Below are 15,354 nucleotides of genomic sequence, written 5' to 3'. Positions count from 1 at the left end.
CACCTGCCTGCTGTACTTTGCTGGACTCCTTGTTTCACCTAGGCCGACCTCAAGCCCTCGTTTGCCCTGCAGCAGGCCTCAAGGCCCAGCGCGGGTTTTAAGCACCTTGTCCCTTGCTCGTGCCTCGTCTGCTGTGGCGCTGGGGAAAGCTGGGCTGCGTACCGCATGAAGACGTTGCTTTCCTGTGCGGGCTGGCGTGGGCGCGGATGGATTTGCGTCCCGAATTTCAGGAAAGGGCCCTGAGGGAGAGCGGGGACGGCTTCCCCCGGGCTCGGGCGGCGCCTCGGGCCCTTTCTGACGGGAGCCAAGATGGCGCCGCGCCGCTTCCCGCCGCCAGCGCGCGCGCGCGCGCGTTGCGGGGGGTAGGTCGGCGTCACGCACGCGCCGCTGCCCCGACGCCGGGCGTCACGTGGCGACGTGCTGGCGTCACGGCGTCGTCACACGCGCAGCGTCTCCTGCCGGTAAGCGGCGGCCGGAGCGGCCGGGCCCGGTGGGCGGCGGCGGGGGCGGCGGGCGCGGCGCAGGGCCTGAAGGGCCGTGTGCTCCTGTGTCCCCAGGTGGCGCTGGTTGCGGGCCCGCGCGGTGCGAGGAAGTCGGCGCCCATGTCTTTTCTCGTGAGTATCCGGGGGCGAGGGCCCCGCGAGGGCCCGGCCCGGCCCGCTCCTCCCGGCGGGCCCCGGTGTCCCGCGAAGTCTTTCACAGCGATGTGAAAAACGCCGGCTCCGTGGCAGCGCGTTGATGCGCGAGCGGGGTGCTAGCTGGGAGAGAAAAAAAAAAAGCTTAAATACCTTAAATACTTATTATTTGCCTCCCTGCCCCCTGCGTGTTTCCAGTCGTGTTCGCAGTTAAGGCAAAGCGCGGTAATAGCGACTCTTTCCTACCCTTGTTTAAGAAGCTCCGCTCAGCTACGTCTGCCCTACTTGCAGATTTCTGTTTTATTTCTCCCAAACTTAGTTTGGGAAGCTAAACGCAGCAACTTTGTTCAATTCCGAAGTGTCAAAGCAATCAGCGTCACGTGAGAAAACCGCTTTTAATGCCTTAAAATGATGTTGTTATGTTGCACTGTATGAGCTTTGGTTCACGTTCACCTAAAGACAAGCGCTTTCCAGGACTGGCTTCGCTCGCAGGTAGATCTACAGGATATAAGCTGTTTGATTAAATTGTTTTATTGGGATGACAGGTGCTAATACACGCGTTCCTGGCTGTGTATTTCAGGCTAACTGTGATCAACGCTCTCTAAGCTTAAATTGGCATGTTCCATTCTCTGTATGTGTGTCTATGTATATATGTATGCGTTATTCTGCATAGCTGAATGCTTATTTTGAATTTTAAACATGAATTCTGGAAGAGACCGACAGCATTATAAATATGTATGTTTTAATTTTGCATGTAGCCATTAAAGATAAGTATAGTCCAAAAATACAGGTAATCTTCTTCATAAATAGTTAAGATGTTTTTGTTTTTTGTTTTTTACACCTATTACGTGCAAGCAAACAACCTTTATTTGCCTCAGGGAGTGCAGCATGCCTAAGGTTTTTGTATTTGTGCACGTACAGAGGTTTTTGTTTGAATGATCTAGAACTACGTAACGTTACTCGCAGTCATGTTATCTAGCAAATCACTAGTACTTGTGTACCTACGCCTTGTACCTATACTTGGGTGCAAGCCATCATAGCGGTACAAGAAGATAATACCCTTGTCCAAAGTAAGGATGTAGCACTGATGTTGCAGCTAATCAGTTTCTGACCACAGTAAAATCATTTAAGTGATAAGCACAATTCTCTTTTGGTTTTGGGGGTGGGGGGAGTGAATGAGCAGCAGCTTGTCTCTAGAGGAAATAACTAATTTTGGGGGGCTTTTTTTTTTTTTTCTTTTAGCGGTGGGTGTCTGAAAAGTTCATTGTTGAGGGCTTAAGAGAATTCGAACTGTTTGGAGGTAAGTTTTCCTCTCGCTAGATGATATTGATAGAAATATCTTATTTTAGCCTTGAGCTCTGTTAATTTGGTATAAATACGTATCTTAACTGTGAAAGAGATGAACAAATCCAGCTATAGCACAAGTCTTCAAACTGGCTAACCAAGTCAAGTTAATATGGAAATGGCCAAGATGTAGGAAGTTACTAGGAAATCAATGTCAAGTTGATGGTAGTACTAATTTCAGACTCAGTAATTTGTATTTCTTAGTATAACCTTTTTTCTCCTATGCAAAAGAAAGGTTTGAAGTCTAGAAAAGTTAATAGTAATTTCGCAAGCAAAAATAGATTTTGAAACTATGATAACAGCTGCCTAGTGTGGCTGCAAGAGAGCAAATTGATTTCTCTTCTGCTCTGTGTGTAAATAGAAAAATTGTCCACTAGAACGCAGAAACCTTGATCAGTAATAAGAGAGTGTAGGAAAGACAGCACTGAGATTTTGAGGTTCCAGATGAAGTGGAAAGACTTTCCCTGATGTATAAGCTTTAAATAGTTTCTTCCGTATTTAAGACACGTAGACACGCCATTTTTGAATGGGCTTAGGGGTACAATAAAAAATTCTCAGTTTACATTTGTCTTGAAGAATATATAAACAGTAGAGCTATTTGAAGCTCTCTAATTCCAATACTTGTACTATAACTTAATTTTTTTTTTTTAGGTTGCAACCTTAACGGTAAATTACATGCCTTTGTCTAAGAATATATATTTGTGTATGTTTGGTATCAAAAAGTATCATGTGAGGTTATTGATTCAGTTTTCATCAGTATGTTCCAACTATATTTTTAATGGGTATCTGTTGAACACAACATGGTGAACAATTAATTTCTTTACTCCAGAGCAGCCTCCGGGTGACTCTCGGAGAAAAGTAAGTGACTTTTGCAGGCTGTGGTGCTGTGGTTCATTGCATGGAGATTATTCCTTGTGGAAGTTTGAGTTTTCTTTTTACCTTAGTTATATATTTCATCTGTATATTTAGCTCTACAAGTGTGGAAACAGGTTTCACCCTGGAATGGAGATTTTGGTGTGTGGTTTTCAAACTACATGTGAAAAGTCAGAGCTTTAAATTTAATCTCTCGGACTTGTGCTTTTATCAAAAGTGTTACTGATTTTTGATGGCCTCTTTTTTAGACATGACTTGGATCTGATTTTTCAGAGATGCGGATCTCCGTTTAGTATCCACTACAGTAAATGGAAGGGGTTAGCCTGGGGGGGGGCGTCTGAAAACTAGGCCCAAAGAATGTCATATTGGCCATTCAACCCAGTGTTCCTTTCTGAAAGCGTTGATTCTAGTTTCCTTTCTCTTCCCTATAAAGCACCCACAACAGAGACTCCAACATCAAAACCACACATTATGTAATTTTCAGTTTAAGTTGACTTTACCTCCTGTTGCCTGGTGGTCTTCAGAGCCAGCTCTGTGCATTCTTAGAGAGTTGTGCCTCTTAATGGCTAAAACATCCTGTGAACGTGGAATGTCTATTCAAAAACATAGCCAAAACAGGGCAGCTGAGAACTTTTACTTCTGATGCTTTTTATTCTGCAGGCCCTGGTTACACATTAGCTAGTTCCTAATGACATACATTAATAGAATAGCAACTTATGACAAAATATATTTGTCTAAATGATTTCCCAGCTGCCCATACCATACTGAAACCCTTTGGTGTGCAGGTGTTGCATTGGTTTAAATTAATTACAATCAGGAATTAAATGCGATTTGATTATAATGGTTTCAGCTCAAGCTGCTTATAATTGATGCTGTGTCAGCGTCTATAATTTAATGGCACAAACTAAGCTAAAAATTTGAGATGCATCCTGTTTTGTATAAAGTCCACTAAATTAACATTCTTAAATTGCTGAGCTTTGTGTATAGGTTGGACTGGGAACAAATTGAGAGCAGGAGCTGTTTTATTTTTGTTAAGGTTTTCACTTGGGTCTTTGGAGATCTTTACAGTAGTATTGCTGATTCTTATTTTTATTTTTGCATCTAAACAAAAGCTTACTTTTCCCAGGATGCTTATAGGAAAAGGTCAATAATTTTAGGGGGAAAGGAAATTTTTGTTGCTCATGCTAAAACTGAGTGAGGGAATGAGGAGGCAGAGAGGAAGGCGGTAGAACAAAAACAATATTCCCTCCTAATTCAAGTGAATAAGTGAATGTGATTTGGCAAATGCAGATCCTTGCTGGCATCGCGTAACTGATTTTCTTATGGCATTTATAACAGTAGTTATCTTTCAAAGATTAATTTCCTTCGAACTACTTCCAATTAAAATCCAATCAACAAGCCTGAAAGCTAGCTTTTAATGAATGTCATGCCATAAAGCTAGTCATGTGTGACTACATTTTGCAGCCGCATTTGCTTTTGACCCTACACCAAAATATGTCCTGTGTGAAACCACTGAGGAGCTTTTTTGCAGTATTTCATAAGTGACGTTTCAGTTTAACTTTTGTTTAAACTCTTGTACGATGTTGATAAATTTCTGGTAGCGCTCCTTTTTCATTAACTCTTAGTTATTGGTAGCTGCTAACATGAAGAGAGGTGAGTGAAGATCTCTGATGTATTGTGAGACTTTAAAAAAAAAAAAAAAGGAATTTAAAGTATTTTTCTGTTGCTTTTGAAGCAGCCTACACCAGTAATAATAAGATTAAATGTGTTTAATTTTTTTGCATCTGTTTTGTTGGCTTATGCTAAATCTGGAGTAGACTTTTAATAAAGCATATAATCACTTACATATTGCTCAGTGTTTCACCAGCTGTCATTGCTCCATAACGCTGCTTATCAGAGCCTTCTGCTTTCATTTCCTTGGTGGTGCCTTTCTGCTTCAGAGGTTTCCATCTGCCTGTGTGTGTCTCTCCTGTCAATCTTGCTGTTGACAGGACCATGTGAAATTGCTGGAAAATGCAATGAATGATGCAACTGAAGTCAGAATTGACAGGCATCTTTAATAGAAGTCTGAGAATGTGAATAGAAAGTTGCTACCTGTTCTTAACCAAGCAACAGCGCTGTGTAGCAATATGACTAGAATAAAGGATTTGAGACTGCTGGGATCTCAGGGATTAGTTATTCTGAAACAGAGGGTGGCTGAGTTGCTGTGCTGGAGGAGTTTGAGCTGAAATAATACCATAGCACTGCCCACAAAACTAAGTTTTGCCTTTTCACATGTATTTTTCAGTGATGGGTTTTACAGGTAGGCAGAGAGAGATAAAATGTGCACTGTTCCAAGCCAGCTGAAAAGCTGGAACATAGGAATCCTGATTGTTAGCTTACTCTCAAGGTATATTTAGAGACAGTTGAAAGCTTTTTAGGGCCTGAATACTAAAACTGAACCAAAGGTAATTTATGGTGAATTCATGCCTGCTGTGGTCACAGGAGCCTAGACTGAGCGTAGAGCAGTGCTTTGTTTTTCAGCTATCACTGTGTTGTTTCCCTCAGAGCATATACAGATTTACTGTCACTGAGGGAAAGTGCATAAGACTTTTCTGCTTCATTTATCATGAAAAAAGGTCTGGTAAAGGGCATTTACAGCTGATGAGGAATGACGTGGAAAAAATGAGCTGAGGTTCCAAATGTCAGTAGGAGTTAATGTGCTGGAAATGTGAGATAACTAAATCTGATCCTAGACGCCAGATACATTTGGATCCCCTGTAGGATGCACTCCTTGTAACTGTAGGAAGTTGAAGGAGTTGCAAGGTGTAGTGAAACTTGCAAGAACACTGACGATTTTTCTGCAAACTCCAGCTTGGAAGACTTCTGTATATGTAAATAAAGCAGATAGCTTTATGTCAGACGCAGTGAAGAGGAGCTGACTGAGTTGGGAGTGCGGCTCCCTTTGTGCGGTGTGGGGTCTTTTGTTTTGTTTTATTTTTGTAAGCACTAATGCTTTGCAGCTAAGTTCTTGCTTTCATTTGGAGCTTCTCTCTTCATGTGTGTGTGATCTTTGCATCTTGGGCTCAGTTGGTTCATCATTTCTACCATTCAGCAAAACAACTTCAGCTGTGTTGGTCTTACCACAGATGAGGAGCTGAAAAACAGAAGCCCCAGCATCAGACAGGGATGCTGATTGCCAAAGTGCAGAAAAAGTGCTATAAACATGCTTTCATTTGATGGCTTTTGCTCAGGCAAGATGATGGTGACACAGAAGCTGGTAAATAATGCTAGAAAGATGATTATAACAAAGCAGTGCTTAAGCTGTCCTGCAGAATGGTAATTGGCTTTGTCCGAATATTCCTTTAGAAACTCTGGCTTACAGCAAGTGATAACCTACAGCAAGTGATTACATGTTTAAAACACAGATGTCTGGATCTTCTGAACTGAGGCATCTCCTGGACCTCAATTTATATTTAACTCTTTAAAAATCATTTTAAAATCATCTTCTAAATTCAATACTGTTGTAGTATTTTGAGTGTGTATGACAATATATGGAGCAGGTGAATTTTCTAGCATGTGATCTTTATTTCTTTTTTTTCCCTAGACAAATGAGGCGAGCTCCGAGTCGATAGCCTCTTCCCCTAAAAGGGACACCATGAGCAACTTTCTACCAGACAGCACCTGCTATGAGTTGCTCACTATCATAGGTAATGTTCCCAGTGAGCAGAAGTCCGCTTTTCAGAGAAGATAATTTCTGCAGCTTCGTTGGCCTTTTCTTGACTGATTGCTAATTTTCTGACATCAGATGCCTCTTTCTCTTTGGCTCTGAAATCACTTTGAGAAAGAAATGCTCCTGATGCTTTAATGCCTCTCTTTCAGGCAAAGGCTTTGAAGACTTGATGATTGTGAATCTGGCCAAGTATAAGCCCACAGGGGAGTACGTCACAGTCAGAAGAGTTAACCTGGAAGCCTGTACCAATGAAATGGTCACGTTCTTGCAGGTAACGCTAATCCACTGATACCACAGTGCAAGTTTAGGAGAGGACAGACAGCAGAGCAGCGCTCATTAATATCATATCCATACTTCTGCATTTACTAAACTGATTCCAAATACCCTTTTTTGCTTTCAGGGAGAACTTCATGTTTCCAAGCTCTTCAACCACCCTAACATTGTGCCATACAAAGCAACTTTCATAGCTGACAACGAGCTATGGGTAGTGACATCTTTCATGGCCTATGGTAGGTGGAGAAGGAATAGCTTTGTTGTCTGAGCAGTACGTCCTGTCAAATGAAGTTTATTTAGGAGGTGCAATAGCCTCGTTTTTTCTGCCCGGTTAAGAAGTCTTTTGTTTCCTTTTAGGTTCTGCAAAAGATTTAATCTGTACCCATTTTATGGATGGGATGAACGAACTGGCTATTGCATATATCCTTCAAGGTGTATTGAAAGCGCTTGACTACATTCACCATATGGGCTATGTACATAGGTAAACAACCCCAAAACGAACAAACAGAAATCCCCCACTTCCCCCAAAAAAACGTTTTTTCTCTGTTGGAAGTTCTCACAGATACTACTCATCATTAGAGCGGAATGGGTAGTTCAAGGGATACAAAATGCATTATTAAGTTCTGTATAACTTTGTTGTTAGAGCAAGCAGATTGAAACTCATGGGAAATTACATCAATGATCTTATTAAACGGAGTGAAACAAACTTATCTCTGCACCCTGAAGACCACTATCTATCCGAAAGAAAATCACAGCTGCAGCTCATGTTGACAGCTCATGTTGAACATATGGCTCTGTTCAAATGCTACATGTATGCTGAGTTGAGACAGTCAGTGAGGGAGAATTTGCCCCGTTACTGCTGAAGGTCCTGGGCCCATAACCTTCAGTCCTGTACTTCACCTTGCCACAGAAGCCTTTTTTGAGAAAATGCAAAGTGGGTGAAATGAGTCCTGTAACATTTGTGTAGTAGTTTTGCACAGCATTCAGGATGGCCGTTAGGAATCTTGGTGTCCTAGTAGGAGGCTGACTTACGTGTTGTCCTGAGTACTGGGCTGTCTACCAGAGTAGTCTGTTATGCTTTCCATAGGTGCTCGCTAAGGATGAATTCCTCTTTAGTACTGTCACTTCTCTTAATCTCCTCCTGAATCACTATCTCCATCCCCTTAACATCTTTTTCCTCTTTTCTGATATGTCCTCCTGTAGTGAAAGTAAGTTTCAAATGCTGAATATTTGAGGTTATTGGTGGTCACTAGTCTTACTACGTGTATTGTAAAAGAATTTCACCTTACCTGCGTCTGCCTTAAATCCTTTGTAGTGTTCTTTTGCGCTAATAGCCTCCCTGGCATGCTGTAAGGAACGTAACTCCTTTGAAGGCAGAGAGCCTGACCGTTTTTACTTTTTCTTGAGGAGTGTGAAAGCCAGCCATATCCTGATCTCTGTGGATGGGAAGGTGTACCTCTCTGGCCTACGAAGTAATCTAAGTATGATCAACCACGGGCAGCGGCTCAAAGTTGTTCACGACTTTCCCAAATACAGCATCAAAGTCCTACCTTGGCTGAGTCCTGAAGTCTTGCAGCAGGTGCGTGTGCTTTTTTTGTTTTGTTTTATTTAAAAAAAACCCCACTGCCAGCATTCAACGATAGAGTATCTCTGTATGCTTTTCAGAGGTTTTTTGGCATGTTCAAAAATACAAAAACAGCCACGGGGTTGCTTTTTTTCTCGAGCATCTTATTCTGTCCTTTTTACCTTAAAATCATCATTGACCCTTTGCAGTGGGAGACTTTCATTCCTAACTGTTAAAAGGGGCAATGGGTGCAAAACAAACATTTGAGGAGCGCATGTTTTAACAGTGACACTTCCCTCCTCCTAGAGGAAAGTATGCAAATGTCATGAGAATGAAGGGGCCAGGCTAGAAAAAAACAAGCTTTAAGGCAGAGGAGGCGGGGAGAATTCTGTTTGATCTAATCTATTTGATTAAATAGCTTAATAGTAGTTACTTCTACAGCTTCCCCCCGACCAAAGTGTTTCAACCAGATCTTTGCAGAGCAGGGAATTGCTTTGTTGCCTTAGTTGCCGACTACCCGTTTTCCACCTCTCTGGGAGAAGGCAGGCAACATCCATACTAGCCAGCTGATTGCAGTTAAAAAAAACTTGTCGTCCTTAACAACCTCAAAAAAAAAAAACAACCCCACCCTATAAATATCTATATGTGGGCGATACAGTTCTCTGCTCTAATCAGTTAGGTTTGCTCTTCTACATATCGAATCACAGTCATTGTCCACGTTCCATCAAATAGAGGTCCACGAGGCTAATCCTTCTCATCCTTTTCTTCTTGTTCCAGAATCTCCAGGGTTATGATGCAAAATCTGACATTTACAGCGTAGGGATAACAGCCTGTGAACTGGCAAACGGACACGTACCATTTAAAGACATGCCTTCTACTCAGGTAAGGCTTACAAGCTGTTCCTTGCTCTCTTCCATCCTGGCTTGTGCAACTGCCTTGCTGCAGTGGGATGTGAAGACAGGAGGGTGCTGTGCGTACCCGAATTCGCTTCCCATTGCTGCTTTTTCCATAGAACTGCTGTGCTTCTGTATCCAGTCTTTCGTGTCAGAATGGTAATGTCCGAATGCTGAGGATATTAGAAATCCACTGGGAAATCTTAACAATAATTACTTGAAATACAAAAGGGAGAGGCTTTGATTTCTCTCCCCCTCCCCACCCTGATGATCAGCCAACAGCGCAGTGCTTGCAGGCCACTGTTGAGGCTTTCTGTGGAGACCTTTAACTTGCGTTCACTGCAGTGTGGATTAAGCAGTGAGATACATTGAAGAATGAGGCCATGGAATTTTTTTCCAGAGTTCTTCAGAACAGATCAAGGTGAACATCTTTTGGATGATGGAGGTAGTGATCTGGCCCGGGGTGAGCAAGATGGCATCTTCACATCCCTTCTAGTCCTGTGTTCTGTGACTTTGGTACCTGTTTGCATCCCTCAGTGCCTAGTCTGTGTGTGTGTATGGGATGTTGCCTATGTCACTTCTCTTCCAGATGCTCTTGGAGAAGCTGAACGGAACTGTTCCATGCCTGCTAGATACCACCACAATTCCTGCTGATGAGTTGTCTATGAAAACCTCTCGTTCAAGCGCTAACTATGGGATGAGTGAGAGCACGGCGATTAGCAATGTGAGAGCAGCCAATGGAGAGTCAACACTGCACCCTTATCTTCGGACCTTCTCCACCTACTTCCACAACTTTGTAGAGCAGTGTCTCCAGCGGAACCCAGATTTCAGGTAAAACTAGGCCGAAACTGCTCTTTACGCACCTGCCACAAGCACCTTTCGAGAGCCACTGCTCCCAGCAAAGTTTGTTTGAAGACACCCGCCTCCCCCAAAAAAGAATAGCTCTGTGAGGATGGGCTTCATACATTGAGAACGGCAGTCCAAGTATGTAAACCAAAAGCAGTGTTAACACTTTGAGATATTTTCCACGAGAGAGTCTGAAGAATTTCACAGTACATAGGTATACTTTGCAGCCTTCTTTAGGAGGTACAGTGGTTTTGCATGTGAGGGAAACAAACTCATCAACTTTGGTCCCTGTGAGACTTTGTTTACCTCGTTTCATTCAGTGTGAATACGTCTGTTGTCCAGCCAGCAGAGAATAATGTGGGAACAGATCAAGAAAAGTGTTTCCTCTGTAGTAAGCATAAGGTCTTTCTCTGCTACGTGCCTCATGACACATGTGGTATTTCTCCAGCATACCGCACTGTTGGGAAGCTTTCCTGAGACCAAATTTTGGGATGTGCAAATAGGTAACTTTTTCACCTAGGAGAAGGAGGTTGAACTGCTTGTATAAAACATCATACAAACATAATGGAGACGAACGGTGCTACTGCTTTTAAAAGGGAGATGCCCTGTAGCTGAGACTGGACAGAGGCAGGACCCTGGTCTGTCTTTCTTCCACCACCGCTATCTATCTTTGAACACTGGTTAAGTAGTTTTCATTCAGTGCAGACTGCAACACGACGCTAAGCATGGCGCTGTGAGAGTGAGCCAGCGTGACAGCTCGCTGTTGAAAGGTGGAGGTCCTGCCCTACCTCTCCCGTGCCTTATGCTGGTTCTAGCACTCATCAGACCACTCCATGAGCTATGAGAGCATGAAGAGTTTTCTGTTGGGTTAGTGAGTCAAATCTGCTCAGAGGGACTGAGTGCTAGAGCTGGTACAAGGTAGGGGATGCGGTTGGATGAGGCTGTGGTGGGGAACTGCTCACAGAACTGCACCTGAGCATCTTGAAAGCACAAGTTTGCTGCCGCATTTTCTTGTGTGCTTACTTTATTCTTCTAACTCCCTTCTACAGGCCAAGTGCGGGTGCTCTGCTTAATCATCCATTTTTCAAGCAGGTAAGAAGCTCACATAATCTGCAAGTAAAGAATAGTGGCTTTTCTGTAATCGTTGTCTTGCTGTGTCACTGAGCCCAAGGCTGGGAACGTTGCTGTTGAGTTGCTGAGTTTTCTGTGATCCGAAAGCACCAAGTTTCCAAATAATTGATGGGCATTTGGTGACTAATTATAGTCCAGCTTGATGGTTCTAGTATTCTCCTGGGAGGTGGAAGTACTGCTTTGAGTGCATCTCGGCCAAATTTGAACAGAGGATATAAATCTGTCTCTCATGCAGAAGCTTCTCAGCTACAGGCTATTGAATGCTGGGGCAGTTATTGTAGCCTAGTTCCCTGTTGAGACCAGACTGAGGTGGTATGTCCACTGCTTACAACTGTTGCACCTATTGGCCAGGTCCAGTCCTGACATAAGAAGAGGCAATGGCTCTGCAGCCCCTGCAACTATTTCTTTGGCTTGCTCTTAGCTGATGGTTAGGGTGATGCTTCCCCATGGTGAGACTTCCAGGAGCTCGTGGTGTGTCTCACGTGGCTGGCAGGCCAGACAGAACAGGGGAGTGTAAAGCCTGAGATGTTTTTATGCTCACAGCTTATTTCTCACTTGCTACTGCCTGAGAAATGATGCGTTAATTTTTTTTCCACCCCCCTCTTCTCTACCAGGGTTGGGAGAGACTTGAAGACTCAATGAGATCAGGAGTGTTAGGCAGTATCACAGCTGTTGCAGCAGCTCCCTGCCCTATGGCACTGCAGCTTCTCTTCCTCATTGTAGGGAGCATCAGGGCCATGGCAGACAAGTGCTACTGCAATGACTGCTTGCTAAGCACTTTCTTTTTCCGAGATGAAGTGCAAAAGTCCTGCAGATGTCTTAACGGGCAAGAGGCTAAAGCTGCCTTATTTGCTATCTGTAACTACACGTTGGTGCTGCTAGCCTGGGAGAGGACGTACAGGTGCTGGGAAGCGTTTCAACAGCCGAGTTCTCTCCTTTCTATGCAGATCAAGCGTCGTGCTTCTGAAGCACTCCCTGAACTTCTGCGCCCTGTCACGCCGATCACTAATTTTGAAGGAACACGGCCACAGGATCCCAGTGGCATTTTTGGGCTGGTATCAAACCTGGAGCAGCTGGATGTGGATGACTGGGAATTCTAGAAAAACATGGAATATACCCAATTCTGGAAGAGCTTTTTGGACATTGTAATTTATCAGTCCCCTTCAAAAAAGGTGATGAATCTTCAACATATAGAAGAGTTTACAGGTCCTGGGGAAGGAACTTCAACCATCTGTTTACTTGGGGAGCAGCCTGGAAAGAAATGGACAGACCTGAGCTGGAAGAGGCTCAACCCCAAGGAACCGTGCAGTATTTCAGTTGTTGCAATGCCCAAAGCCCCAGTTCTTGCAGCTGAGCGCTGTTAGATCACTAGACAGGGCTGAGTGAGTCTGTTTAGTGGTGGTCTCTCTATTCATGCGTTTCTAAAAATCACTGGCTTCCTAGTATCACAGCTGAAGGCTGCATGTCCCTACCCTCTTTTTGTTCTTTCTTTTTCAAGGGTGCCTTAGAGATAACAAGGGGAGAGATAACAAGGGGAGGGAAGCAGCTCTTGGTTTTGGGCATTCTCCTAGAGCTAGTCAGATTACTGGTACCAGTGTTGTCACAGGGTAGCTTCTGGGGGGGGGGGGGGGCAGGGGGAAAAGGAATATATTATTAAATGTAGTCACTGCTTTGTGATGGGAGGTAGACGACTACCCAGTTCTGTTCTTGGCATGTTCACCGCATAGGGCATTCCTCTGCAGCACTGGATTCTTCTCTTCCAGTTCTGGAGAGAGCTTTTGAAGAGACTCCTCTTACTTGAGGCTGAGCATACTGAACTCCAGGTCAGACAGGGCATTCCAGCCTCTCCTCCTCACCAGAGTGAGTAATTTTGTGCAATGTACCAGCTCCTCTTCCCCCGCAGCTCATGTCTAGTTCAGCGTCCTGCGAGCTGGGCTGGTTTCACAGCCTGAAGCACTCATACCAGCTTGTTCTCAGTGACCTACCTTGGCATAGAGGAAAAGTAAGTTGAGTTTATGCTAAATCCTCTTGCTCACAACTGCTCTTTGGACAGTCTGTGCAGAATTTTTTGTAAGTCTTGCTGTTTCACCTTCCCTGACTGAACGGCAGGTTAAAAGTCCTCTGCTTGCCTCTCATGTGGCTCCCCTTGATTCATGCTTGTGTGACTTTGCCCTGCTGCTGTAGCAGCTCTCCTCCATTCCATGGTATGTTTTTTGGAGGCGTGTTCAAGGTTCTTAGTTTGACCTTTCCAAGGACCATGGGTGCTGGAGATCTTTCTACTCTTTCATGAAGCACTGAGAATCCAGTCCTGTATGTGTGGTCGATGGGAGTAGTGGTGCTGGCAACAGGTCCTTCTTGTGTTTATAAGCTGTACTTGAACCCAGATAAAGTTTGTTACTCTAGTTTTTTGCCAAAACAAATAAAATATTTCTGAAGTTTTTTTTAAAAATGTCTGCTGTTCCTAAAGGATGGAGTAGATCGCAGTAATAATAATGATGATGATGATGCAGATGTTAAAGCTGGTTATGCAAGCTTATTCTCTTCTAATTTCCTTACTTAAATGGCTGCTCCTTGCACCTCAGCTGGCAAGGCTGGATGACATTAGCCTATAACTCAGAAGCTTTATATGCTGCTGCCTGTAGTTCACCCCAGCTGCTTACAACAGTATAGTTGAACTGCCTTCATATGCTCTGAAGAAGTGTTTCTTTCAACTAAAGCAAGAAGCTGCAAACAGCTTCTGTTAATCTTTTCTGAAAGCTTCAGTGTTTGGGTCAAGGCAAAAGAATGTGCTCATTCTCCCAAAGCAGGGGTCATTATAAGGACAGGCTACACCACATGGGACAGGACTTCCTCCCTAGGACCAGTTTTTTTGGCATTATTTTGCATTTCTTGGGGTTCTCGATTTGGTTATAGTAAATATAGCTTTATTTCCTAACCTCTTTTTAAAGGCTGCAGCTTATCAAAATCCATATCTCTTTCCCACAAGCCTGGACAGGGACCGGCTCACTAGTACTTAAAAGCAAGCAACCTCGCTAAAGCGCAGCACCACTCACAGCAGGCAAGCCTTAGGGCTGAGTTAGTGACATACAGTAGGGGATGGTTTCCTCACATTGGAGGGATGACTCCACAGAGGCATCACCCACTGAAAACCTGCTTGACTTAACTCCTGAATTCTCCTACGAACAAAGAGGTAGGCAAAAACGACAGGAGGCAATACACTCCTTTAAGCTGTAATAAATAACAAATATCCCCAGAAGTTTAGGGTGCTTTCTAATGAGTTAGCATTTCTAGGGTGAAGAAGGAACTTAATGCAAGCTAATATTTCTCTTCCATTACCATGCTTTCAGCTCACTACAGGCTTAAAGATCATGGATTTAAGTTACAGGGTAGAGATGGCTCCCTTTGCTAGAGGCAGCTTTATGCTTCCATAGCTAGCGGCAGGAAGCACGCAGGGTAAGTGCAAAGCTGGGAGCGACAGCAGCACCTGGGTTAAGGGGGGAGAAAAAAAAAAGGGCTATGAAGTAACTGAATGAATGCAATCTTCAGACACCTCCTTCCCCAGAACTACTGCTGTATTCATGTAGGCAACTGCTTGGGTTCTGCTGGCAGCTGCCTGCTGGTAGCAGGCAGTTGGTACTCAGATGCGACTTGGAGTCCAACTTACCTTTTCAGTCTTGTGCCTTTGTGGAGCAGTAAACAGAGTCCAGCTTCAGTCAGGACACTGTTCTAGTAACTGCTGGTTGGATAAACAAGCACTGGCTACAGCTGCTGAGCCTGAGGCAACTGCTGCAATCAGTGCATTTTTTTCATGAATTTTTATTCAGCTAGATACAAAACGGGGTGCTTTGCTATTATGGATCATCTGTGTGGTCTGAATGATCCGATTCCTCCTCATCCTTGTGCTTTTCCAGTTTTGCCATGAGCTCTGAAAAAGAGGAAGAGCAGGGGTGAGATTCCAGGTAGAGAAGGATATGCTAGCAGCAAAGCAAGCTGTTTAGGATCTGTAAATACCCATCGTTGCAAAAACCAAGGCACATAACTTCTGGTAGCTGCCCAAAGGTTCTGCTGGGAGCTACTGAGTCC

The 15,354-nt window shown here is 43.9% G+C and overlaps 2 protein-coding genes across 4 annotated transcripts in view; one reads left to right on the top strand and one right to left on the bottom strand.

Annotated features, from left to right (window-relative positions):
- Nucleotides 1-404: 404 nt before the first annotated feature.
- STRADA (STE20 related adaptor alpha) lies at nt 405-13,720 on the top strand. The gene is given in 14 exon segments (XM_068919046.1): nt 405-461; nt 558-614; nt 1,878-1,935; nt 2,809-2,837; nt 6,439-6,541; nt 6,714-6,835; nt 6,965-7,073; nt 7,195-7,318; nt 8,245-8,416; nt 9,179-9,283; nt 9,884-10,125; nt 11,190-11,232; nt 12,219-12,317; nt 12,319-13,720. Coding segments are annotated over 13 exon segments (1,320 nt in total). The 5' UTR covers nt 405-461; nt 558-602; the 3' UTR covers nt 12,421-13,720.
- The window catches only part of RNF113A (ring finger protein 113A), a 10,958-nt gene continuing 8,493 nt past the window's right edge, over nt 12,890-15,354 (bottom strand). The window contains exons 10-11 of one of the 3 annotated variants that reach the window (XR_011136288.1): nt 14,936-15,196; nt 12,890-14,755 (exon numbers count right to left, since the gene is read on the bottom strand). Coding sequence is in view for 2 of the 3 variants with exons in the window: in XM_068919047.1 (XP_068775148.1) it covers nt 15,123-15,196 (74 nt within the window). In the remaining variant the exon portion in view is untranslated. Of the gene's footprint in view, nt 15,197-15,354 lie in introns of all 3 variants that reach the window. The other 2 variants (XM_068919047.1, XM_068919048.1) reach the window with 2 other exon arrangements.

The sequence above is a fragment of the Struthio camelus genome, chromosome 25 (genome assembly GCF_040807025.1).
Source record: "Struthio camelus isolate bStrCam1 chromosome 25, bStrCam1.hap1, whole genome shotgun sequence".
Lineage (NCBI taxonomy): Eukaryota > Metazoa > Chordata > Aves > Struthioniformes > Struthionidae > Struthio > Struthio camelus.
Note: the sequence above shows the minus strand (reverse complement) of the source record. Positions and strands in the feature narration are given on the sequence as shown.